At 49.6% G+C, this 26,292-nt stretch overlaps 1 protein-coding gene across 5 annotated transcripts in view; it reads left to right on the top strand.

The window, feature by feature from the left end:
• The first annotated feature begins 11,245 nt into the window (after positions 1-11,245).
• The window catches only part of MPRIP (myosin phosphatase Rho interacting protein), a 144,435-nt gene continuing 129,388 nt past the window's right edge, over positions 11,246-26,292 (top strand). For 3 of the 5 annotated variants that reach the window (XM_059378788.1, XM_059378787.1, XM_059378789.1), the window contains exon 1: positions 11,246-11,425. In XM_059378788.1, the coding sequence (XP_059234771.1) occupies positions 11,303-11,425 (123 nt within the window). In that variant the 5' untranslated portion in view covers positions 11,246-11,302. The remainder of the gene's footprint in view (positions 11,426-26,292) is intronic. The other 2 variants (XM_059378791.1, XM_059378792.1) reach the window with 1 other exon arrangement.

The raw sequence follows: 26,292 nt of genomic DNA, 5'->3' as shown, positions 1-26,292 counted from the left end.
CCAACCCCGCAGCCCCTCTGTTCACTCTCTAGATCAGCACTGCCTGGTAGGATTGTCTTCTCTCTGTGTGGTTGAGTACCATACCCCCCAACCCCATGTGTCCGATGAACACCTGAAATGTGGCTACTGAAGTTAATGAATTTTTAATTTTACTTAATAGAAACATAAATATGGCTACTAGCTAGAGTGACTCTAATACAAAGCATACTTTTATTTTCTCTCCTTCAGGATGAGTTTGTTTGTTGATTGTCTGTCTCTAGAAAATAAGTTCCAGGAGGGTAAGGACCAGGGCTGTCTTGTCCACTGTTGTATCTCCAGAGCTCAGGCTTGGGCCTGGCTATAGTAGGTGCTCAATATATACTTGTTGAATGAATGAATGAATGAATGAATGAATGAATCCTATGGGCTGTAGATCCTGGAGCTACCCAGTTCTCTGAAGGCAATGCTAGTTCTGCCTGAGATTTGCTGTGTGACCTCAGGTCAGGATCTTGCCTTCTCTGGGCTCAATGTCTTCATCTATAAAACAAGGGATCAGACTAGAGGGTCTCTAAGGGCCCCTCTGGCCTTAAGGCTCTGAGGATTCCTACTTCTTTTACTCTGCCCAAGCTGTGTCCTTTGTTCCCCACCCCTCCCCCCAACCTCCCAAGCTCCATCGTAGGAAGGATGGCTGGACAGGCTTCCTGTACCAGGAGCCTATGTTTGGGGAGTGATCAAATCAGGCTGGGCTGCATTCATCTCCTATAAACAAATGGCCTTCAGGCAGTACTTGTGGGAGATGATGAAGTGGTAGCAGGCTGTGGGGGCTGTGTCCTGGATCAAAGACTCTGGCAGGCCAAGGGCAAGGGAGGAGCCAGGCCAAGGCAGGCTGGTGGCTGCCTAGTTGTGCACACTAGGAGTGGACTCTGGGGTCCTCCACGCCTGGCCCTGCGGCTGGTCCACACTTGACCTTCTCACATTGTGGTTGGGACTCAGGGGCTGGCAGGGGATACTCGGGCCCCATGTGTGTCTTACGGCAACTTTTAAGAACCAGGAACAGGGAATTGAGAAGCTGGTGCTGATTATGAGTGACTCAAATCCTGACCCCCAGCCACCAGCATCCCGCACTCACACTCACTCACACACGCGCACTCATGCTTATCCTCAGCCAAACACAACACACGGCCACTGAGGCTGAAATGCCCTCGCACCCAGGTGTGGACACAACCGAGACTCCCATGCCCACAGCACGCACATGAGCAAACACAATTCAACTGAACAGAGCAGGCACCCCCTGCCCCCGGTGTAAACACAGAGGCAATCTCATAGAAACACAGACAGGTGGGCATCAGGGCCGGCGGCTGCTCAAAAACACACAGGAACCCGGGCTTCATCTCACACGCTCGCAACAGATGCAAAGACGGGTGCATTTGCGCAACACACATAGGCAGCCGGGGACCCGTGGATAGGCATGCCAATACCACAGCCATGCCCTCATACACCCCCAAAGACAGTCAGCCTCCCCTGGGCATGCATGGACACGGATATCCAAGGAGATGCCTTATCCGTGACACACGCGCACCCCCGCACACCCACGGAGCGGCCGCCCACACGGTGACCTAGGGAACCCGAGAGTCAGAACCCAGGCGTGTAGGCCCTGAGCAAACCCCCACCCCACGGCCTGGCCACACGCAGACCCGCAGGCCGGAAGAGCCGCAGCCTCTCCCCGCCCTGGCCAGCTGGCCAGCCTCCAGGCCCTGGTGCAGATGGTGAGGCCAAGGCGGGGCCTGTCCAGCCGGTGGCCCGTGTTGCCTGGCTCTTCTTCTTGGCCGGGTGACCCTGGAGGACTCTTTCCCACAGCAGAGTGGGCCCTGGACATTTGTGTAACAACCTGGATGTTGGTTCCTTTGGAAAACGAGAGGATCTGTCAAGACCCGTTCCAAGTCCTGTAGGACGGCAACTGGCTGGGGCCACGAACCACTGACGGCTTTAGAAGGACCTGGAACACTGCAACTCACCCAAATCACTGTGTTCCTTACTTGCCTGACCCTGGAGGCTGCAGCCTTAGTATATGCTTCAGACTTTTGTTTTCCTGCCTGTGTGCATATGTGTCTGTATATCCACTCATGTATGTATGTGAGCTAGCAAATTTGTTTTCGAAAAATGGGCTTGTGGGGCACCTGGGTGGCTCAGTGGGTTAAGCCTCTGCCTCTGGCTCAGATTGTGATCTCAGGGTCCTGTGATCCAGCCTGGTGTCAGGCTCTCTCCTCAGCGGAGAGCCTGGTCCTCCTCTCTCTCTGCCTGCCTTTCTGCCTACTTGTGATCTCTTTCTGTCAAATAAATAAATAAATCTTAAAAAAAAAAAACCCAAAACACAAAAAATGGGCTTGTTTGGTGGAAACTGAATGAAACTGTACACAGACTTCCCCTTAACATATCATAAATACATTTCAATGCTAATAAATATTTACATTGTTTTTTAAGAAAATAATATTAAACATTCTAATGATTCTAGATTTACGTAAAGAGAGCAACAGAGTTCCCACATACTCTTCATCTAGCTTCCCCTCGTGCCCAAATGCCAAAACAGAGAAGTTAACACCAGTAAAATATTATCAGCTACACGAGGGACTTTGTTTGGATTTTGCCAATTCTTCCACGAAGGTCCTTTTCCTGTTCCAGGATCCCATTCGGGTCCCACATGACATTTGGTCTAAGTAATTTCCTTAAGCCCCTCTGGTCTGTGACAATGAGTCTTGCCTTGTTTCTCATGACCTTGACAGTCCTGAAGAGCCTTGCTTGGGTATTTTGTAGAATGTCCCTCAACTTGGGTTTGTCTGATGTTTTTGTTATGATGAGACTAGGGTTAGTTTTTGTGAGACAAGAGTACGGAGAGGAGGTGCCTTTGTGTCAGATCGGGGAACACCTGATACCAGATGATTTATCACCCCTGATGTCAAGGACCTGGACTGTTCCAGTGTCAAGTACTGGTCTCTCCCTTCTGATCTCTATTCTGCAGGCATCAGTCATGAACTTCTTGCCACACTTGGGGGAGGGGGATAAAGCCTGATCAACCTGATTTTATTTTTTTTTAAAGGTTTTTATATTTATTTGACAGAGGGAGACACAGCGAGAGGGGGACCACAAGCAGGGGAGTGGGAGACGGAGAAGCAGCTTTTCCGCCAAGCAGGGAGCCCGATGCAGGGGCTCGATCCCAGGACTCTGGGATCATGACCTAAGCCGAAGGCAGACACTTAACGACTGAGCTACCGAGGCGCCTCCACGACCTGATTATTTTTAAATGATAGGGCCACATTGTACTTTATGGATCTGCCATTATCTACTTGGCCAGTACCCTAATGTCATAGATTTCTGTTGCTTTCGGTTTTTCCTTCTACCAGTAAAGGTGCAAAGGACAGCACCGTGGCCCAACAGTGTTGAGAGTTCAGAGGCAACAAATACTTTTCAAGCAAGCTCTCTGTAACGGACAGCACACACTCAGGTGAACTGTATCTGTGTACCTCTTTCATTTTGTTTTCTTGGAAGAAATTCATGGGTTAGCAATGCTGGGTCAAAAGATAAGCACATTTTTAAGGCTTTTGATAAGTATCACTAAACAAACCTCCAGGAAAAGTTGTACCAGTCTACTGTCTGGAATAACATTTTTTCCTTTTTCAAAGTTTTTTTTTTTCTTCTTATTACAAAAAGAAGTCATGTTTTTATGAGATAACTGGAAATAACTTACTGGATATTTAATGATATTAAAGAATTATTGGTTCAGGGTTTTGTTTGTTTTGTTTTTAGGTGTGGTCATGGTATTGTGGCTGCTTTTTAAAAATAATCCTTATCTTTAGAAGCACATGTTGAAGGATTTATGGGAGAAATGATATGAGTTGGGGATTTGCTTCAATATAACACGGCAGGGGAGGAGTGAGTGGGATTTACCTGAAATAGGACTTGTCTTGAGTTCATTTTTGAAGCTGTGTGATTGGCAGGCCAGCCTTCAATGTACAACTCTCTCTAAAAAAAAAAAAAAAGTAAAAAGCCAAAAGTTTGTTTTAAAAGTTTTTACAGGGGTGCCTGAGTGGCTCAGTGGGTTAATCATCTGCCTTCGGCTCACGTCATGATCCCAGGGTCCTAGGATTGAGCCCCACATGGGCTCCCTGTGTAGGGAGCCTGCTTCTCCCTCTCCCGCTCCCTCTACTGTGTTCCCTCTCTTGCTGTGCCTCTCTCTGTCAAATAAATAAATTAAACCTTTAAAAAAATTTTTTTACAGATCATATAAAGCGATAGCTTTTATCTCCCATGGTTAATGTCAGTGGTTTGGTGTATGTGCCTCTGGACCTTTTCTGTGTTGATACTATGTATACTGCAGACACACATAACCTTAAAACAGGAATGAGCTACGACTGTATACACCATTTTCTCACTAGCATTTAAACTTCGCCATATTTTGCAGATGGTTGGCAACTTCAAAACTCTCTCATTCCTTAATAGCTTGGTGGCACTCCCCTGTATCAAAGAACCATAATTTATTTATCTGATCCTTTAATGGTGGAGAGTTGGAACATCTCCAACCTACCACTCTTAAGAACAATGATGCAGTGAACATCCTTGTACAGACCATATCTTTGTGTGTCTACATGAGTAATTCCACAAGCTATCTTTCTAGAAGTAGAATCATTAGGTCAAAGGGTGTGCATATTTAAAATTTTAATAGAATGACTAAATTGCCCTTGTGGTAGACTTTGTAGGTCCAATGTCTGGCCATCTCTCCCAGTACATATCTGAGGACTGTTGTCATTGGGTGCCCGCAATAGAGAAGTAACACTTCTGTAAACTGGGAGTAATGTGAATCCCACGTGGTAGTCAGGGAAGGACCAGGGGGCTTTTGTCGAAGCTGCATTGTACCATTTGAATTCAAGCCTATGTTCATTTGGGGTGGCTTTGGGGAGACTGATGGAGGATGGGACAAGAGTACAAAGCCCCCTACTAGGCACCATTTGGCAATGCCAGAGCTAATTTCAAATGGTGCTGGTTGGGTTTAGTGAAGTGATACGCCATGGGTCCCCAGCACCCAGCACAGAGCCGGCAGGCTGTCAGGGCTCCATGGTCACAGCTGACACGATGACTGTCAGGGGCTAGACCAAGACCAGGAAGACTGACTCTTCTGAAAGACTGGCCAGGACAGGGGTGCTCAAGCACCAGAACAAGAGGGGAGCCACGAGAGATGGACAAATCTGGTCTACCATTGGGTACCGTAAATACAGTTTTCTTGGAACAGAGCCGTACTCCTTCATTTAAGTTTTGTCTGTGAATGCCTCCATGGGCCAATGATAGAGTTGAGCAGTGTAGCCTTCAAAGCCTAAAACATTCACTGTCTGGCTCTGTACAGAAAAAAATTGCCCACCCCAGCATAGGGGTTGCAGGCATAATAAAAGATGCCGATAGTTTTTAAGCACTTACTGTGTCTCAGGCATCATTCTGAACACGTCACGTATATTAATTTTTTTAGTCTTCATAGTAACCCTATGAAGTAGACACTATTTGTGGTAGCGAGTCTCAAAGATGGCCCCAGTAAACCACATCTCCTGGGATTCACGCCCTCGTGTGGTTTCCTCCCACAAGTCTGGGGCAGTCTTATGCTGACTAATAGGACACAGACGTGATGGTGTACCAGTGCCAGGCTGAGTCTTGAAGATAACTGAGAGCTTCTACTTCTTCCCTCTTGGAACACTTTGGGGCACCCAGGGATGGCCCTGAAGACGTGGGGAAAGGCCTTGGGGGAGAGAGGAGGCTGGGAGACTAGAAGAGATGGGAGTGGCTCAGATGGCCTGGTTTGGGGTTTACACTCACTCCTCCAGGGGACCCAGACTGGTCACCATCTGACTGCACTTGCGAGAAACACCTCCCAGGCAAGACCAGCAGAACTGCTCGCTGAGCCCAGGGAGCCCACAGAACCCTGACAGCCAATGAAATGGTTAAGCCACTAGTTCTGGGGTGGGTGGGCGTTGTGGGGTGGAAGAAGGTTAATGCAGCAACACCCACCTGGGACATGACCTCTACTGAGACTTGCCCAGGTCTGGCTGAGCTTCAAGGCTTTTCCTCTCCACTGTGCCCCCGAATGGACACTGGGATGCCCCCCCCCCCCCCCACCGATTCTGATTAAATCAGAATATCTGGGGATGAAGGCTCAGAGTAGATATTTTTTAAATCCTGCAGGATTTGAGAAACATGGCACCATCCACCGTTTCCAAAACTGGCCTAGAGAAAAGAAAGGCCACACTTTAAAAAAACAGATTCCTGAGCTCCAACAGATACACTGCTTCAGAATTTCCATGGGAGGGCCCTGGTAAGCTGCAGAGTTAATGCGTTCCCCCAGGTAAATCTTATTATCAATGTTAGGAGAAAGGGGGAGAGAGGAGAGCTAGCTCCCAGGTTGGAAGCTGTTTGGCAGTTGTCTGTTGAGTTAAACGTGAAACCAGGGGTGCCTGGCTGGCTCAGTGGGTTAAAGCCTCTCCCTCTGGCTCAGGTCATGGGATCAAGCCTTGCATCTGGCTCTCTGCTCAGCAGGGAGCCTGCTTCCTCCTCCCTCTCTCTCTGCCTGCGTCTCTGCCTACTTGTGATCTCTCTCTGTCAAATAAAATTTTAAAAAATCTTTAAAAAAAAACCCAAAAACCTGAAACCAATCCACACAGCTATCTGTGTGGATTCTGTCCCCAACAGAAGTGAGCAGTTACATCTGCCGAAAGGCATGCACAGGATATCCCTAAAAGCTTTCTTCATATTGTCCCCAACTGGAAACCTCCCCGGTGGCCATCCAGAAGAACATGGCTTCATGGACCATAGCAGAGCCACACAACAGACCACGGGGCAGCAGTGAGGAAGCCTGGAGGGCTGACACTTGCCACAACACCACAGCATGGGAGCATCTCCCAAACCTCCCGCTGAGGGTGAAAAAGCCAGACACAGACTGCACAGGTTCTATCAGTATTCAGTTCAAGGACAGACCAGCCTGACCTGTGGTGATAGGGTTCCAATAGTGGGTATTTCTGTGTTTGTGTTTGTGTGTGTGAGGGAGGTTCTAGAGCTTGATGGGGGAGAAGACTCTCTGTGTGTGTGTGTTCTGCTCCCTCCTAGGATGTCATGCACACAGCAGGACTAACCTGCCTTTGGGGCTCCCTCAAGAGGTCTTTGCTTGCTTGCTCCTTTGGTTATTGCTTCTTTGAGATGTACATTATACACTGAGATGTATACAACAAATTGAGCAAATCTTAAATGTACAGCCTGATCATTGTTTACACATTTACACTGAGTAATTGGCCTTGTGCAAAGTGCTCTTCTAGGCTCCTGGAAATGGAAGTCGAGGCTATATATGACACAGATCCTGTTTGCGTGGGTTTTATTTTATTTTTTTAAAGATTTTATTTATTTATTTGACAGACAGAGATCACAAGTAGGCAGAGAGGCAGGCAGAGAGAGAGAGAGGAGGAAGCAGTCTCCCCGCGGAGCAGAGAACCTAATGTGGGGCTCGATCCCAGGACCCTGGGATCATGACCTGAGCTGAAAGCAGAGGCTTTAACCCACTGAGCCACCCATGTGCCCCTTGCGTGGGTTTTATAACCCAGGATGGGATATGTGACAATACAAGACAGCAGAGTAAGTTTTCATTCATTCACTCGGTATGTGCTTTGTGAGCACCTACTATGTGATAGGTACTGAAGTTAGCCCAGGAAATGCAGCAGTGGCCAAGATCTGGCCCTGCCCTCGTCGTGCTCAGAGTCTAGTCATAAAATTTTGGAGTGCAGCACAATGAATGGTTAAATACACTTATTTCAACTCTTAAATTTTTCCCAAAGTCATTCTGATCGGGCTTAGTTCAGGCCCCTACTGTCTCTACTTTCTAGGCTTAGAGTAGTTTCCTGGCCTGCTATGTTTCCAGTCCTCCACCTCTGACTCGGTCTCCAGGCCAACAGCCCCTACTTAAGTGCTCAATCTAAAAATTTCATTTAATGGTCCCTGTGCTAATTGCGTCAACCTGTGTGGGCTTGAATCCTTATTGAGAGGGTCTATATTGTGACCACAGCCACATTCTTCAAATGTCCTGAGCCTCATGTGTGCTTTCTGTAAAATGGATATAAAATAGTAATAACGAGGGACGCCTGGGTGGCTCAGTTGGTTAAGCAGCTGCCTTCGGCTCAGGTCATGATCCCAGCGTCCTGGGATCGAGTCCCACATCGGGCTCCTTGCTCAACAGGGAGCCTGCTTCTCCCACTGCCTCTGCCTGCCATTCTGTCTGCCTGTGTTCGCTCTCTCCCCCTCTCTCTCTCTGATAAATAAAAAAATAAAAATAAAAAAAAATAAAATAGTAATAACGAGAAACAAAACACCACCACCACCGCCTGTCTCCCTGAGGAGGCCGAGCTTTAATGTGTCACAAGAGGTATTCATAGAGCAGGTGCTAAACCTTGGGTCTCACTGTTTGCTACTCCTCTTTCCCTGCACGACCCAGTAATGTCGAGGTGCTTCTATGCATGGACACACCCTTTGCTTTCAAAGGCCCTGAGCTCGTGGTGCTTCTTCGGTCTGGAATGCCTTCCCTCTACCTTCTCCTAGCTGGGTCTTCTTCAGCTTGGGAACCAGCCCTGGCACTGCCTCCTCTAAGTACCCCTCCCATAAGCTGCATATGGAGCTGAGCGCCCTTGTCTGGATCCCCATAACACCCTGGAATGAATTTGTCTGTTTGCCTCCTGTTTCTGTTTGTCTCCACTTGCTCAAGTGTGAGCTCTTTCTGGGCAGACCTGAATCAAAGGCTTCTTTATGCCCCCAGCCGGGGACCCTTCCTGATCAGGGCAGGTGCCGGATGTGTCCACTGACTTGAGCAGATCATGCCAAGCATTTTCTTAAGGGAAATGGCCTTTGAGTTGGCTTTGAGGCATGGATAGGACTTTAAAAACTTATTTTAAAACAAAGTGTACATGCACACGATACCAAATCCAAGAGGAACAAAAAGGTTTACAGTGAAGATTAAAAGTAGGTCACCTCTCAACCACCCAGCACCCCTCCCCAGAGGCCATGGTTGGTATCAGTTTCTGAGTACTCTGTGCAGGCAAGAATGGTCTGTCTCCTCTGCTACATATGCACTTTTTTATTTTGCAAAAACTTAAACCAACAGAAAAGTTATAAGAACAGTGTAATAAACACTCTTTGCCTGGATTCACCAATTAACATCTGGCCACATCATGCAAAATATTTCACAAGCATTATATCATGTAATGCTCACAACAACCATATAATCATGCCAATTTTGTAGATGAGGTAACTGAGGCAGCAGGCAGGTGAAGGACTTGCCCAAGGCCACAGAGCTAGCAGGGGTGGAGCTGGGTTTCCCCCTTAGGCTGCCACAGGACTTTGATCCACCTTCTTTCAGCTTGCTTTGGAGGAAAGCATTTTCTCACACTAAGTTGAAATCTACCTCCCTGGGCTATTCACCAGATGATCAGTGGAAAAGTACACAGCTCTGGAAGCATTTGCTCCTTCTCCTAAAACCTTCCCATTCTCTAAGCAACAGCTGCTGTCGCTGCTGTTAACACATGCTTCAATGTCACCTCTTCTGTGAGGGCTGAGTTAGCTCACCCCACTGTTTAAAAACTCCCGTGGTCTACTCCTGGCTGCCAGCAGAGTGACATTTACGCTCCGGAGCTTGGAATCCAAGGCCCTGGGAGATCTGGCCCCATGAATCCCTATGACCTCCTTTATCCTGCTCCTTCTTCTTCTAATCTCCACCTCCAGCCCGTGGCAACCTCTCATCATATGCTTAGGTTTCCCCTCCTCCTTGAAGCCACCCCTAATTTCCCCAAGAAGTGCATTTTCCCCTTTCTGGGCTCCTGAATCTTCTGCCTGTATGTCCTTTACAGTCTTCTCCAGGCGGTTTTTTGACCACGAGACTGGACGGCAGAGGACTGGATTGACATTTCGGCCCCTCCTGCACAAATTACTTCAGGAGTGTGAGCCTTCATTTCCTCAAACACATAATGGGGGAAAGAATGCCTAGCTCAGTACCTGGCATTAAGTCAGCCTTCACTAATCTCCCATAATAGAAGTGACAGCTCTTCAAGGCTGACATCTCTTAGTCATCCCTTGAAACTCTACCTCTTATTTCTTAACTTTTCTGAGCCTCAGTTTCCTCATATGTAAAATGAGGATGATGATGGAGAGGCTGTGAAACTTTAACGAGCTGATGAATATCAAGCTCTCGGAACAGTATCTAGTCCCTATTAATAATGCTATGACCACTGCCTCGCGGAGGCTGAGGGGGGGGGGGCTGGCACACAGTAGGTGCTAAGTGAATCCGCTCAGAGCTGGGCTCGGGTGTCGGGACAATGCGCGGGAAGGCAAGGTTGGGAGCCAGAGGTTTGTAGAGCCAGCCTGCAGGTCGGCTCCGCCCCCTCCCTCACGGGCCCCCGCCCCAGCCCCTGCAGCTGTCAGGACCCAGCCAGCTTCGGCGCCAGTCCACCAAACCTGAATGTCCCATCCCGGCGCCCCCACCTTCTTTCGCCTACACAAGTTACCTTGCGCCCGGCTGCCCTTTGTCCCCGCCCCCGATTTCCATTGGTCAAAGGTTTCCTTTGTTAGCCGGAGCGCGCCCCTTCCATTGGCCGGCAGGGCTGCCGATCGCGCGGAGGGCGCGGCCCCGCCCTGCGCGCTGCCCCTATCGCTCCCTCCTCCCCCGCCCGCCTGCCCGCCCGCGCGCCCGCCCGCCCCGCCCCGCCCCGGGAGTGCGCGAGGCGCTCCGCTACCATTTGCTGCGGCCGCTGGGCGCCGAGGGCAGCGGTGGCGGCGCGGACGGACCCCGGGGACCGGCAGCGACCCGGCGCCTGAGAACCGGGTCGGAGCGCGGGGAGGCAGCGGGCCCGGGAGGCCGCGTCCATGGGCCCGCGGCGGCCGGTCGGCGGCTGTGCTGGCGGGCGGCGGGGAACGCGCGCTGTGTGAGGGCCCGGGCGCGGGGCTCGGCGCCGAGGTGCCCCGGCGCGCCGTGCAGCGCCGCTCCGTCGTGCGAGGAGAGGCCCGGCCCGCATCCCGGCGTCCGTGAGGCCGCCCTGACCGCCGGGGGCGCGCTCCGGCCGCGGCCGGGCCTGCGTCCGCGGCCCGGCTGTGAGGCGGCCGGCCGGCGGGGGCATGCCGCGGCGTCCGCGCTGAGCCCGGCTTGAGCCCGCCCCGGGCCCGCCGTGCATGGTGCCGCCGCCCGCCCGCCAGCCGCCGTCCGCCGCGGAGCGCGCGCCGGGCCGGGCCGGGCCGCCGGGCCTGTGGCGCTGCCGCGCCGACCATGTCGGCGGCCAAGGAGAACCCGTGCAGGAAATTCCAGGCCAACATCTTCAACAAGAGCAAATGTCAGAACTGCTTTAAGCCCCGCGAATCGCATCTCCTCAACGACGAGGACTTGACGCAGGTGAGCGGGCGGGGGTCCTGGGGCCGATCGGGAGGTGGAGACCCGGGTCCCGGGCCGGGCGGCCCCCGACCCCCGGCGGCCCCCTCGGGCTGGAAGTTTCCCGGCGCGCAGTCGCCCCGCTAGGTGTTGCAAGCCGTCGTCCGAGTAGGGCAAGAGTGCCTCTCCCGGGGCGCTGGCCGCGTCCCCCCAGTTCTGACGCCCGTGAGACCACCGTCCTGCTGTGGAGAGGAGAGCGGACGTTATCCAGTTCCCGAGGCGGGCGGGGGTGGGGGTGCCTCTGAAGGCTCCCAGGGAAAATAAAAACGGAGCAGAAAAAATGTACGTGAGTCCTGGGGAGGGTAGTGAGGATGGAGATGGGGGGGGGGGAGCGGGAAGTGTATTGATAGAGCCGGGACAAAGGGAAAATCCTCAAGTATGCCGAAAAATAACATCCTTTCCCGTTCCCATAGCCCTACCGTGTGATTCATGCTTTTTGGGTGACTCAAAAATGCCTGGTTTTTCTTAGGAGGAACAAAGCGCTTGGGGATTGCTTGCTGCTTCGCAGTATCCCCCCATAGAGTCCGTTTTAGGACCCGACTTAGACTTGTCCACCCAGAATGGCCAAGGGAGCAGGATTGTCTGGGTGGACTGTGGGCTTCCCTCTGGACAGACCCGGCGGGCCTTTTCCAAATCATTGTCACTGTCAGTGATGGGAGAGGGGAATGGTCCTGAAGTGGGGGGAGGAGGGTCTTGCTCTTGAACTTAACCTGGAGGCCTTTTTGTTGCTGGGAGAGATGGGGGCTGTTCTCCCCACCCTTTCTCCCAGCTCTCTGGTCGCTTGGTAAGGAATAAGGAGACCTGCGGGCCTTTGGGAAAGTGTGTTCACTTCTCCTGGCCTTATCTGTCATATGAGCGCTTTGGACTAGTTTAGTGGCTCCCAAACCTGCATCAGAGTCACAGGCTAAAAATACAGAGTCCTGGGGCCCCATTCCTGGAGTGATACAGGAGATGAAGGAATTTGTATTGTTAACAGCTCCCTAAGAAGTTGGACTGCAGTCCCCACTGCCCTTTGGGAACCTCTGTACTGGTTGCTCCCTGAGCCCCCAGTATTCCAGAGAATCCTCAGGATCCCAAGGATTATCTGGAACACTTGCAGGCCCTTGGGCTATGCTGATTCCTTGGATTTCCTGAACAAGCCTTGTCTACCACCACTTGGGATGTGTCTGTGGCCCCTCTTTTCCTCTCCCCCAGTCTCAGTCTTCTTCAGAGCGTGGTTGCCCCCCCACCCCACGCCATGAGACCAGGGGAGCTCCCTTCCAGTGTGACCTAGTTGTGGCCACTCCTTTTGCAGAAGAACCCCTTAGATGGAAAACATTGCTTTGAACTGTAGGCCCCGCTGTTTTTAATGCTACTTAAGTACAGGATTTGAATTGTTTACATGGCAGACCAGAGTAGGTTGGCAGGGCAGGGGTTATGGCACGAGACATGGTGTCTTTCCCTGAGATCAGAATCCCAACACCCAAGAAAAAAAACTCCTTTCATCTAAAACCAAAAGCTTAACTGAACACTTGAGGCTACAGTCACAGATTTTTGGGATGAAGGACCAGGTCAGTTTGGGAAGAGTAGAACTTAAAGTGTTCTGGGTTGGGCTTTTCAGGGACACTCTCTCTGTTCAACTGGATGCCTTGGGGTGGGGGGCAGTTTATGTGGTGATGAGGGCCTTGGACCAGGAGTCAGGAGGTCTTTTGTCTTCACTGTCACTTTCAGCTGTGTGACCTTGAGTAAGTTGCTTTCCCTTTATATAGTTTCTTTTCCTTTTCTGGTTTACCTCTCTCACCCTTTGAAAAGCAAGGACTGGTATCTTATTAAACTTTCTCTTACAATTTAACAAACAAAATCACCCACAGAATGGTAAACTTGGATATACGAAGTTTATGGGCTTGGCAAGCGTTGTTCTGAGTTTCCTGGTTATTCCAGGCAACTGCTAAAATTGGTAGATTGGATATTTACACCTCATAAGAACCGTTTTCTGATTCTTAGGCTTAGATAAACAAATGGCATCTCCATATTTGAGTCGGATCTGTTAAATTTTCTTTAAAAAAATCTGTTGATTATTAATTGGATCAAGAGAGTGTTGCAGATTTAAAGCACTTTACTCTTCAACTTTATTCACATTTGAATTGTGGATTTTAAACAGGCTTGAGTCCTTCAGGGCACAACTGGGATGGTAGTTTCTGAAATAATGAGTGGGGTTATTTGTGCTGGGAGAGATTAGGCCAGCCCTCTACCTCCTGGGATCTTTCAGGAAGAAACTGCTCTTGAAAAGAGAAGGAGGGAGACTCAGGGCTGTTGCCAACAGCTTTAGCTGCTGCTCTCTGCATCCGGCCTCCCCCAGCCTTACTCTTCATCCTCTGGCTCCATTAGAAAACCTCAGCCAATTGGTTCCCATCACTCTCCCCCAAGGCCCTGCTTCCTGCTACCCCTCCCTGCCCTGAGCTTATTTTAGCCCTTCAAGGCTGGAAGATAGATCAGCAATCATTGAGGCCACCCCCTCTTTAAGGCGTGTATCCTTCAGTCCTGTGTATTTCTCTACATGCGTATGGACTCGAATACACAGTTAAAACCTTTACTTAACCCAAACTATATTTGTATTTGCTCTGCAGCATATTTTTTTCCTGCTTAATGATATGTCTTACAGCTCTTTTCATGGTGCGACATATACGTATTCCAAATAGTGCCATCGGGGATGTACCATTTAACCATTCCCTTATTGATGGACAGCAAGGTTACTTCTGGGTACTGCTGTTACAAACAGCGAATGCTTCAGCGAACAGTTTTCTAAATGCTTTTGGGTGAGTGTGTGCGTGCACAAATGCAAGTATTTCTCTGGGGGCAGATAGTTAAAAATAGAATGGCTGGGTTAACATTAAGCACATTGAATTTTTTTTTACAGATATCACTAAATTGCCTTCCAAAAAAGGCTGTGTCATAGCATTGCCAGGATTGGATATTATCAGATGATTTAATTCTTTAATAATTTTCCTAATTACCAATGAGGCTAAGCCTCTTTTTACAATATTTATGGTATATGTTTTGTTTCTTGTGTGGACTGCCCATTCATACTGTGTGCCTGTTTTTCTGTTGGGTTAATTTCTTTCGCCCCCGCCCTGACTCCAGCTGGTCTGTAGGAGCTTTCCGTCTACACTCTAGGTCAGGCGTCCACCAACTTTCTCCCTAAAAGGCCAGATAGTAAATATTTCAGCCATGTGGGCCATATGATCTTTGTGGCAGCTACACAACTTTGCCATTGTAGCGTAAAAGCCATCGTGCAAAGCCACTTTAGACAATACGCAAACTTATGAGTGTAGCTGTTTTTGAGAAAACCGTATTTACAGAGTTACAGAGACAGGCAGCTGGTAGGGTTCGGCCTGTATGCTCCAGTTTGCTGACCCCTGCTCTAGATCTCAATCTGAACCTGTCCTATATTGTGCATAGTTTCTCCCACGGTGTCCATTCTAATGTTATGTATGGTCATTTCTTTTTCATATGGTAGTTTTAAAAAAGAATGCAGTTAAATTTCCATGTTTCTTTTTTAGTTTGTAGTTTTAATCTAAAGCTTATGAAGGTGTTTTTTTCAAGATTATAAACTATTCCCTCACTCTTGTAATTCCCTTGTAGTTCTTTTTATGCTTAACTTTCTAACGCATCAGAGTTTTGTCTTAGAAAAATAATTTTGGCATAAAACTAGAAGCTGTAAGATAGTCCAGGTAAATGATAGTAAAGGTCTTCTCCAGGTCACTGTCGGCCAGGATGGAAGGAGTCATGAGACACTAAGGACAGGGTATTGGTGGTTGCTTGGAGGTGGGGATTGAGGAGACCTGGGTACCTTCAGCAAAGACTGAGAATAACAGATAAGGAGTAGGTTTATGGAGTGGGGAGGAGACAAAATTAATACAGTGACTTTGACCCCGTGGAGTTGGAGGTTTAGTTTGGTCCTTAGGTGGAATCACTGGCTCAGGCAAGCAGGTGGTTAGAGCTAGGTGAGGGGTGTGGGCGCGGTAGGAATTCTGAAGTCATGGGAGTCAGTGTAGTCAGTCACTCAGGAGGCCACATAGAGTGAAATGAGGGGGAGCAGATGGGGAAGGGAGGTGAATCAGGGGTTGGCAGTCAGTGGGAGCAGGTCTGGAGCCCAGGGTTTTTGGCTCCCAGGTCCTCATCCCATCTCCAGTGTGGGTTTCTGCGGTTCGTGGTGGGAATTGCTCCCGTGATACGTCCTCCTCCTGCCAACTTATAGGACTTTAGATATGTCTTTTGTGGAAGGAGTCACTGCATCTGAACTTAAGTTCTAGTTCCTTCTACTGCTATTCTGTTGTGGGATCTTGGCTGGGTTGTTCTCTCTCCTCAGGCCTTGATTTTCCCATCTGAAGAATGAGGAGTTTGGTCTTGGTTTCTGCAGGGCCCTTCTAGTCTTCCTGCATCTCCTCTCAGACCTCTCGGTCTAATTGTGCCCCTCGCTGTGCGGCTCTCCACTGCTAGGGCTGCTTGGAGTCTTGGGGTGAGAGTCCCAGGCACAGAGGTGGGTGGGTCAGGACTTGGTTTCTGTGAATCATTTCATCGACTTTCCCTTTACTTTCCCTGTGACCCTCTTAGAAGGTCTAGGGCGTGGAAGTTCTTTACTTCACTTGACATTTATCCCATAAGCAGTGGGCAGATTTCATGCCCACCCCTTTGAGATTTATAATTTATGTGCACATTGGTGGATGGTTTGGCAGGGGCTATGTCAGAAATCCCAGACCTTACAAACGGCCAACAAGCACAGGAAAAGATGGTCAGTATCATTTGTCATTAGGGAAGTGCAGATAAAGATGAGGGTGAGTTATTTACTTCACACCCTCTAGAAGGGTTGTTTTAAAAAAGGGAAGGTCGTAAGTGTTGATGTGGATGTGGAGAAATTAGAACCCTCACACATTGCTCATGGGAATGGAAAATGGTGCAGCCACTGTGGAAAACAGTTTGGCATTTCTTCAAAAGAATTACCATATGACCCAGTAATTCCACTCCTAATGTATATCCAAAATAATTGGGAACAAGTATTCAAACAAGCATATTTGTGCATGTTTGTAATAGTACTATTCATAATAGCCAAAAGGTAGCAGCAACCCAAATAGCCATCAGTGGATGAATGAATAAACAGACTGTGGTATATCCCTATCACAGAATACTCACTTAGAAAAAGAGGAATGAAGTACCGACCATCCTACAATATGACGGAACCTCAGACACGTGTTAAGTGAAAGAATCAGGCACGGAGATGACGCATTGTACGGTTGCATTTATGTGAAATGTCCAGAATAGGTAGAGCCATGGAAATGGAAGGCAGATTAGTGATTACCAGGGTTTTTAGGGGTACGGGAGAAGTTCCTGCAAATGAGATCGGGGTTTTCTTTGAGGGGGTGATGAGATGTCTAAAAACTAGGTAGAGAAGCTAGTTGTGTAACACTGTGAATGTACTAACCATCATTGACTTGTTCACTTTAAAATGGTTAATTTTATGCCATGGGACTCCTACCTCAATTTTTAAAAATGAGTGTGCAAGAATCACTCACACACGTACGCATCCCAAAACTGCCCTCTGCTCCTGGTGCCATTAGAGTGAATATCTGATTGTTTTTACAGTCTAGACCAGGGGATTGACCAGTTCTTTCTTAAAGGGCCAGATCGTAAAAGCTTTAGGGTTTGTAGGCCAAAATCCAGGAGTTCGTGAAGGTACTTACATAATCATGTAGAAACATAAAAACTGTCCTTGCTTTTAGGACCTTAAAAAAAAAAATCCTGGGGCTAGATTTGGCCTATGTGTTAGACCAGCCCTGTACAGTAGGACTATAACGTGACCCACATATGTAATTAAAAATTACCTACTTGCTACATTAGAAAAGTAAAAAGAAATAGATGAAATAAGTTTTAATTATATCTTGTTCAACCTCACATATCCAAAATACCATTTCAACATGTAAAGAAGTTACTCTTTTACCTTTACGGCACCTTTCGTTTCAGGCTGTCTGGCCACTCTCTGGGAGCTCAGGACCCACCGTGTGGGACAGGGTTGCTCCAGCTGCAGCAGCCTGGCCCACCGAGGGGCCTTTGAGACCCTCGTGGGGGGAGTGCTGAGTGGAAAGGCTGTGCTTGAGGGTTTTTCCTCCCTCTTGGGGGTGTCGTGCAGACAGCCTGTGTTCTGAGGATTCCCGGAATGGTTCTCTCCTGCTGTTATTCCTGTTTGTGTCCTCTGCTTGGTGTCTCTTGCCAACTTTTGGGACTTCTTTCTTTGAACGTCACATCTTGCGGACTCCTTTTAGTGGCACTTGAGGGCTCTGCAGCTCTGATCCCCACTCCCCTTCTAGAAGGAGGAGGAAGGAGGGTGCGGGCAGAGCCTGTCCTGGAGGGAGCCAGTGAGAGCTTGGGGGGGCAGGCTGGCGTGCCCCCTCCAGGCACGTTGCTGGCTGCAGTGACTGCATTCTGACACAGCCCTTTGTGTTTGGGAGTGTTTTGCAGCTGTATTCGAGCTGCTTTTTTTCCCTGTGTTCTAGCCTGCTACTTGACCTTTCTTTCCGAGTTCTTTTTCCTTTGCCACACAGAAGGACTACAATCGAAGACCTATGTTCTATTCTTGGCACAGACATGTAGGGTGACCCAGGAAGGTCACTTATGTTCTCTGAGTCTTGGTTTTCCACCTATAAAGCTGGTGCCCCCATTCTGTTTACAGGGAGTGGTCTACTAATGGAATGGATGGAAGGTGCTGGCTAGGCCTGTGGAGGTTACTAAACCCCCTTTGTGGTAATTAATATTCCAGGAAGCGCGCTGATGGCCTGTTGTGTGGGGAATAGCCTTTGTTTGGGCTGTTTCCTGATTACTAGAACCCTGATGCTGTTTAGCCGAAATAAAGAAATTTGACTGGGAATGTTTATCTTTAAATTGTTCCCAAGCTGCCATTTAGTCTTGAAAGAAAGAAGAGAGCCTTGCAACCAGGGAAAAGAGACGAGAAAGAGGTAGCATCCTACTGCCAACATCCTCAGACTGGGGGGGAAGGAGGCACAAGAGCCAGTGAAGAGCCCTGGCTGCTAATTTAGAAGCATTTAACCTGAGAAAACCGGCTTTTCCTTTATGCTTGGCTATTCACACTCTGGGCCTCCCTTTCCCATTTGAAATGCCACAATTGGACCAGGTCAGTAGTTTTCAGACTTGAACTAAATCATTTAGCCTTCCCTTGAAGAATGTCGAAATGCCATGTCTGAAACTGAAAAAGTGACACCGTTCTGGGTAACATGAGGTTGGAGCCTGGAACTTGGCCTCTCAGCCACCTCTGCTTTCTGCCCATGGGACTCCCAGTCATCTCTGAAGGCCAGGGGGACAGGTTTGAAACCTGCCTGAGACTTTGTGGTTCCTCCAGTTTTAGCAGTGTAGAGTTCTGTGAGACGATCCGAGGATGATTTCCCGGCTGCCCTGGCATGGAAGCCCTGAGTGCCCAGCCCCACCGCTCCCTTTATATTATCACTTCCTTTGGGGGCAAGAGAGCCAGTGGGTTGATTCGCTGGCATTTTGTCTCTGGAGACTGGAACCGGAATCTTCCAAACCACTTGCTGGTTTTCTCCATCAGGGTCATCCTAGTTCACATGAAACCACAGCCTGCTTTTTTGCCTGGAGCCTGTAACCCTTCCAGCGCCTTTCTGCCCTCATGCTCAGCGTGGCGTCTGCACCCTGTGCTGGGTGGTGGCCTGCCCCATCTCTGGGGCAGCTTGCAGCAAGAGTGAGCAGATGGGCGCGTCGAATCCTCCGGAGCCTCCATTGTGCTGCGTCACGTGCTGTGTGCCGTGATCTGTCTCGTTCTGCTCTTGGCAGCTGGGGAGGGCTGGTGGCAGCATGGGCCCTGTAGTAAGGGGTGGTGGAGGTTCAGGGAGCTGGGACTGCCTGTCCGAGGTCACTGATCTGCCCAGCGGTGGGGCTGGGACTAGAACCTAGTTCCACACCGTTCCGTGCCGGCCTTTGTGAGACCGGAAGTCTGTCTTCCCTCCTCTTGGAAAGGCAGCTGGGACTTGTTCACCTAGTACTGTTACTGTAGGAGGCTGGGCTATTGCAAACAAAATCAAAGCTGTGTAATGGACGTCTGCTTCCTAGCCCTGGGAGGAGGGGCCTGCAGGGCTGGGTGATACCCCTCCCAGTAATTAAGCAGGTGAGGGGTTGTCCTCAATTAACAGATGGAGCCGCTGAGACCCAGTTCAGTGACCTGCCTCGGTCACAGGAAGGCCAATGCGGGTTTTTCCAAAGTTCTCTTTGACCTCCCTGTGTCTGATAAATTGAAAGTGTTAACCTTTGCTATCAGAAACAGGGCCTTGCCCTGAGAATGGATTCCTTAGTAGCAGGGGTGCATGGGGGTATATGTGGGGATGGTAGTGGGGCAGGACATTTCACAGGTCATCATGTAGGCCCTAAAATCTAAAATCTTCTCAGCCTTAGGGGCCCCATGTCCCTCAACAGACTACTGGCCTTTGGCAGTGACCACACCTTTGGCACAGCCCTAAACAGGAAGCACTGCTTTTCCCCTAAGGAATTCAGAATCAGGAAGTAATTGTGTCCTTGATCTCTGTAGGTCCTAAAGCACTGCTTTTATCAGACGGACCAGGGAGGCTGTATGGCACCCCTTCTGACAGTGTCTTACCTCCGAACGGTCCTGGCCAGTAGCTAAAGGGGCCAAAGGACGGGGGAGCAACTTCTGGGAGTCCCAGTTGAACCAGAGAAAGAGTCCACATCTCTTGGGTCTCCAGGTGCCACATCCAGAGCTTCTCTGCTCTGGGGTTGGTGAGTGACCTGGGGTGTGGGGAGCCTCAGGACTCAGTGGGATTGGGGCGTTCATTTGTCTTCCACTTGGGGACCTGCTCTGACCTAGAAATCTGACACAGTCCCACTTTTCACTTCATGTGCTCATGTAAGGGAATGGAATGGTCGACACCGGGGGCTTTCAGCTCGGATTTGGGTTCACATCCTGGCTCTGTTTTTATGCTGATGGAGCAGGTCATTTAAGAGTTTCAGCGTCTGTGTCCCTCTTCTGGAAACTGGGGACTATAAAATGCCCGTGTCGTGGGTGCCTGTGATGGTGGCGAAGATGGTGCAGGAATGGCGGGTGCCGGATCTGTAAATGGTGGGCCACCTGGGGGGCGCTCAGGAATTGGGGTTCGTTTTCCCCAACATAGGGCGCCCCCTCCCTGGTTCTGTGGGACAGCTGAGCCCCTAGCTCCATTTCTTGTCTACCTCCACACCCACAGAACAAAAGCCCAGGCTGCCTCCTCTCCTGCTGAGCTGCTTGGCCCCGCCCTAGCAACTTCCTCACCTTAGCCCCTTGGGATCAGAAAGGCCATGGTCGGTTTGACTTTCAGAACATGTTTAAGTATAAAGATTGAACTATTTTTTTGTGTTTGGGTTTTTAAAAAAATAAGATGAAACTGGTTTTAAGAATTTGAAGAGGATCTGAAGTGAAGAGGCCAGATGCCATTAGCCTATGACTTACCCTTAGAGGCCGTGGGCTGCTCCAGAGGGCAGTGGTCGGCACAGCAGCCACCTCTGAGCCCCTGCCAAGCTCCAAGAAGTACCTAGTGCAGGTCCTGTGAATGGCAGTGGCAGATCCTGATTCCAGAAGTCACTTTGCACGGAAGTGTCTGAGTTGTCATCAGTAAAGTAGGAGAGGATTAAGAGAAGGCACTGTCCTGCTCGTCCCTGCAACAGTTGTCTGGGAACCAAAGTCCTGGTGCCCTGGGCCTGGTGAAACAGCTGGAGGGTAGAGGGCAGCACAGGTCTTGTCCCAAACTGATGGGCAGGTGGGTGGGGGATGTGGCTGGGGCACGTCCTGACCCTTTGGTCCCCCAAGAGTTGATTCATTCACCTCAGCCAGCAGGTTCCTCCTTCCAGTCTCCCCGCTTATCCCCAGGCTTTACAGGTCCCACATGCTTCCAGGGAGGGGAGCCTTTCGCCAAGGAGACCGTTGTCTAGGGTCTAAACAGGTAGAAGTGGTTCCTAGCTAAAGCCTGCAGACAGCTCTTGAAACAGGCAGATGCCATCTCCGCTAACAGCCTGCTGACTCTTTGTCCCCGTTTCCTGCCTCGAAACCCACTGCCTGTGAGCTTAAGGGTCCTTTTCGGGGGATCTGGACCAGCTAGGGTGGTCATGCAGCCTCCTGTGATGTGGAGGTTTTCCTATTCTTAAATCGAAGGTGAAGGAGCCATTGAGGTGTACTCAGGGATTGTTTATTGTGGCGGGCGGTGGCATTTGTAGCTAGCAGTAATTGCTGCTGTTAACTCATTTACATTCACAGTGGCCTTATGAGGTGGAGAGATAAGAAACCTGAGCTGTGAAGTGGCACTGTAGCTTGCCCAAGGGCAGTACTGTAAGTGGAAGAGCTGGATGCAAACCCAGTCTGACACAAGTTCTCCTCCTCCCACTCTTTTGCGTCCTGTCCTGAGTGTGGCAGGTGGGCCTCCCGAACATTAGATTTCTGGCTGTGTGTGGCCCTCTTGTCCAGGAGCCAGGGGCTGTCCTGCGGGAAGGGTGAGTTTGTGCTGGGAAGGGTGGAGCGAGAGGACGAGGCCTGAACTGAACTGAAGCTTTCCTGTCTCTTTTTTCCTTCCCATGGCACCTTCCCATCCTACCTGTTTCTTAATGGGAGGCACTGCTTTTTGAGGGAGAGGGTGAGACTTTTTCCTACAAAGCTTTCCTGCGAAGCCCCAGAAATGTGTCCCCACGCATTCTCTAGCATTCCTCCCTTTGCCACGAATGGCGTCATGTTCCAAAAATCCCGCGGCCATGGGCTCCTTGTCAAGACCAAACAGGGAAGAGACTTTTTTAAAATGTCACTTTCGCCCTCTTCCTCCAGCTGTTGCAGCCCCGGGAGGAGCCCTGTGCATAGTTTGGGCTTGCAGGGCGTGTGTGGTGTGTGCACAGGGGGGGTGCATGGGCGGCTGAGCAGGGAAGTGTGCGGGGGAGGATGGAGAGCAGGCCATCAGCTGTGTGCCCTCACCCTCTCTGTGCCTGGGATCTAGGGAGCTCTGCGTGTGGGTTTGGTTTGGGGGTTTTGTGGCCTTTTTTTTTTTTTTTTTTAAGGTGAAATTCACAGAACATGAAATTAACCATTTTAGAGTGTGTAATTCCATTGCATTCATCACATTTGTAGTGTTGTGCAAACATGACCGGTCTATAGTTTAAGACATTTCATTGGGGTGCCTGGGTGGCTTAGTGGGTTAAAGCCTCTGCCTTCGGCTCAGGTCATGATCCCAGAGTCCTGGGATCGAGCCCTGCATCGGGCTCTCTGCTTAGCAGGGAGCCTGCTTCCTCCTTTCTCTCTCTCTCTGCCTGCCTCTCTGCCTACTTGTGATCTCTGTCTGTGAAATAAATAAATAAAATCTTTAAAAAAAAAAAAGACATTTTATCATCCTGAAGGAATACCCATAACTATTGGGCTGTGACTCCCTACTCCCAGTCCTCAGCAACTACCAGTTTGCTTTCCTGTTCTTACAGCTTTATCTATGCTGGAAGTTTCATTAAAATGGAGCTAGAATATGTAGCATTTAGTCTGGCTTCTTTAGTGTGTTTTCAGAGTTCATCCAGTGGTAGCATGGATTAGTACCTCGTTGGTTGTTTTAATGGCTGAATAATATTCCAGTCTATGGCATAGCACATTTACATTATCTGTTCATCTGCAGTTGGATGCTATTTCCACATTTTGGCTGTTGTGAATAGTGCTGCTATGAACGTTCACATACACATTTTATTTGAACATTTACTTTGAGTTCTGGGTAGAGACCTAGAAGTGGAATATCCAGGTCCAGTGGTTGTTCTGTTAGTGAGCCGTGTTTCAAATCAGCACATCAAGCCATGGCGGTGCCCAGACCTGAGCTCCTCATTTGTAGGACTCCAGGGTGGAGAACTGGGCTACGGGCAACCCTCAGGCTTATAAGCATAGTGTGCAGCTTTGAGGTGGCGGTAGAGGCGCTATGCCCGGGCACAGGGGTGGCTGAGCCACTTTGAGCTTCAATCCCTTGTTTCTGTCTAACCGGAAGATGAGTGGAGCTGCCAGGAAGGAGCTAAGTGGAGGGCTTTCGTATTGGTGGGAGGGGGGCTGAGGGAGCATAGGAGTCAAAAGCCACACAATGTAGGGAGACGCTGGGGTGCTCCAGTGGTGTGATGCATGGGGAGCTGCAGCTGTTGGGCCTCTAAAAGATGTTGGGGTCACTTAGAGGGAAAAAAGATGATCTGGCCTGTTCACTACTCTGATACCAGTTTTCAAACTTTATCTTTTTAGGAGTAGAGCACAGAGCTCCTTGAAACAGAACATGGAACTCACATATGTTGAGGGATGGGAGGAGAGGATGGTGCCACCTGTGAGACACTGCCCCCCCCCCCCCAAGCTCCGCCCCACCCAACACTCTGCCGTGGCCCCTGAAGCACCAGCTCCCTTTGTCTTCATGGGTTGAATATCACTGATTTACCCTGACCCCCATGTGAATATTTTTTAATAGAATGAAATATTTGATGTGTGCAAAAGAACGGAAGTCACATCTGTGTACAGTCTACGTACTGGGTTCCTAAGGAACACTCTAGGTGCTTGATCGTCCCCGTGTTTCAGCCTCCCTCAGTGGCCGGCCTCCAGGGACCCATAGTGGGTGTTGCATGTGTGGAACCCAGCCCCCTCTCCAGGCCTCCCCTCCTCAGCAGAGCTTTGCCTCACCCTGAGGAAGGGTTCCCTACCTGGTGCATGCGGGAGTCATTCCATTTCCAGATGTGCTGTATGTAGTACAGCCACTGTGGTAAGTCTGGTGGGGGATAGGCAGCCTTTTAAGGTAGTGCTGTGGAGGAGAGAGGAGTCTGAGTAGAGATTTGGAGATGGACCTGAAGGCTCCTTTGTGTTTGGGCTGATGGAGAGCCAGAGTGACAGCATGAGCAGAGTTCTGAGGGAAGCTGGGGTGTGTGGGCAGGACGGGCCAGTCACTGACCTGACAATTTGCAGAGGTGGTGCTGGGATGATTGGCTAGGTCAGTGGTTCTCAAACTTTTTGTTTTGGGGACTCCTTTATGCTCTTGATTATTGAGGCCCTCAACGGGCTTTTGTTTATATGGGTTACATTTGTAGTGTTTGTTGTGTTAGAAATTAAAACTGAGAAATGTTTAGAAATTTATTAATCTGGGACACCTGGGTGGCTCAGTAGGTTAAGCCTCTGCCTTTGGCTCAGGTCATGATCCCAGGGTCCTGGGATCGAGCCCTGCATCAGGCTCTCTGCTCAGCGGGGAGCCTGCTTTCTCCTCTCTCTCTCTGCCTGCCTCTCTGCCTACTTGTGATCTCTGTCTGTCAAATAATAAATTTAAAAAAAAGAAATTTATTAATCTATTTAAAAATAAAAGAAACCTATTACATGTTCACATAAATAACAGGTATATTCTGGAAAATGATTTTTCCAGAACAAAAATAAATCTGCTAAGAAGAGCCATACTATTTTACCTTTTTGAAAATCTCCATAACATCTGTCATCATGAAAGACAGAGGGATTCTGCTGTCTTCTGCACTCATTGTGATGTCATGTCACATACCTTCTAGCAAATCCTGCTCTACACTAGGGAGAGCATGAGAGTGTGGAATGGAAATGAAGACTGCATAAAGTAGTTTTGGCTCGTGAACCCCCAAAAGGGTCCCAAGGGCTGTACTTTGAAAATCATTGGTCTAGTTCAAGTTGGACCATTTGCTGGAAGGCCATGATAGGAGAGGCAGGGAGGACTCCTGTCATGATGGAGCTGATGCAGGTGCGGAATCCGGGCGGGGGCCAGAGGCAGCCCTCTTGGAGTGAGGTGTCAGACGTGCAAAGGGCTTCTGCCCTTTGATAAGGGGACCACTGGGGACAAGTGCCTGCTCTCTATAGCAGCAGGCACACTCCAGGACTGGCTCACCCTTATGTCCTGCCGCCAAGGGTTGGGTCTCCAAAGAATAAATGAAATGCAGATACACAGCATGTGGTCAGGACTCAAGGTAAAGAGTATGGGTAGGTTATATTCTGAGTGCACAGACAGGCATCTGAGGCTTAGAGAAGGAGGTCGCTTTGCCCTTACATTCCACCACCGCAGTCTGTAGCTCCTGGTAGTGATGGGCCAGAGGTGCCTGGAATGTTTTAGCTTGGAAACTAGACTAGCAACAGGGCTGGGTTCTGATTCGGGAGTGAGGGGCAGCCAAGGACTAACAGACGGTCTAGCAGCAGGTCTCCTTAGCACTCTGTCACTGACTAGCTTTGTGGCCAGAAGGCAAGATACTCCTGATCTTTCATCTGTTCACTTAGCGGTGCTCAGTAATTCAGGGCCCCATCCCCATTCCTGACCAGGAGCTTTGGACATGTGAGTTGGAAGGAAGCATAGCAGTGCCCAGGTGACACTCCCTCTTTCCCTGGAGATGCAGGGCTGGGGCTTGGGTCAGAAGTCAGGGTGGAGAGGGAGGTTTGGGTTCCTTGATTTCAGAGTTGATGGTTGGGCCTTGTGTCCTTAGAGGGTGGGGAGGGGATCCAGAGGAATCTTGGAGGCTCCAGAGGTCTGTGTGACACAACTGGGATTGTTCAGATTTTATTTATTTATTTATTCATTCATTTATAAATATTTTATTATTTGAGACAGAGCATGAGCAGAAATGGGGCAGAGGGAGAGGGAGAAGCAGACTCCTGCTGAGTGGGGAGCCCAATGTGGGGCTCCATTCCAGAACCCTGAGATAATGACCTGAGTCAAAGTCAGATGCTAGCCAACTGAGCCATCCAGGCACCCTTCACTACATTTTATTTTTAAGAAGAAATTTGGATCAACCCTCAAAGTTTTCATCAG

The sequence above is a fragment of the Mustela nigripes genome, chromosome 16 (genome assembly GCF_022355385.1).
Source record: "Mustela nigripes isolate SB6536 chromosome 16, MUSNIG.SB6536, whole genome shotgun sequence".
Classification (NCBI taxonomy): domain Eukaryota; kingdom Metazoa; phylum Chordata; class Mammalia; order Carnivora; family Mustelidae; genus Mustela; species Mustela nigripes.
The sequence above is the reverse complement of the archived record's forward strand: the minus strand, read 5'-3'. Positions and strand labels throughout refer to the sequence as shown.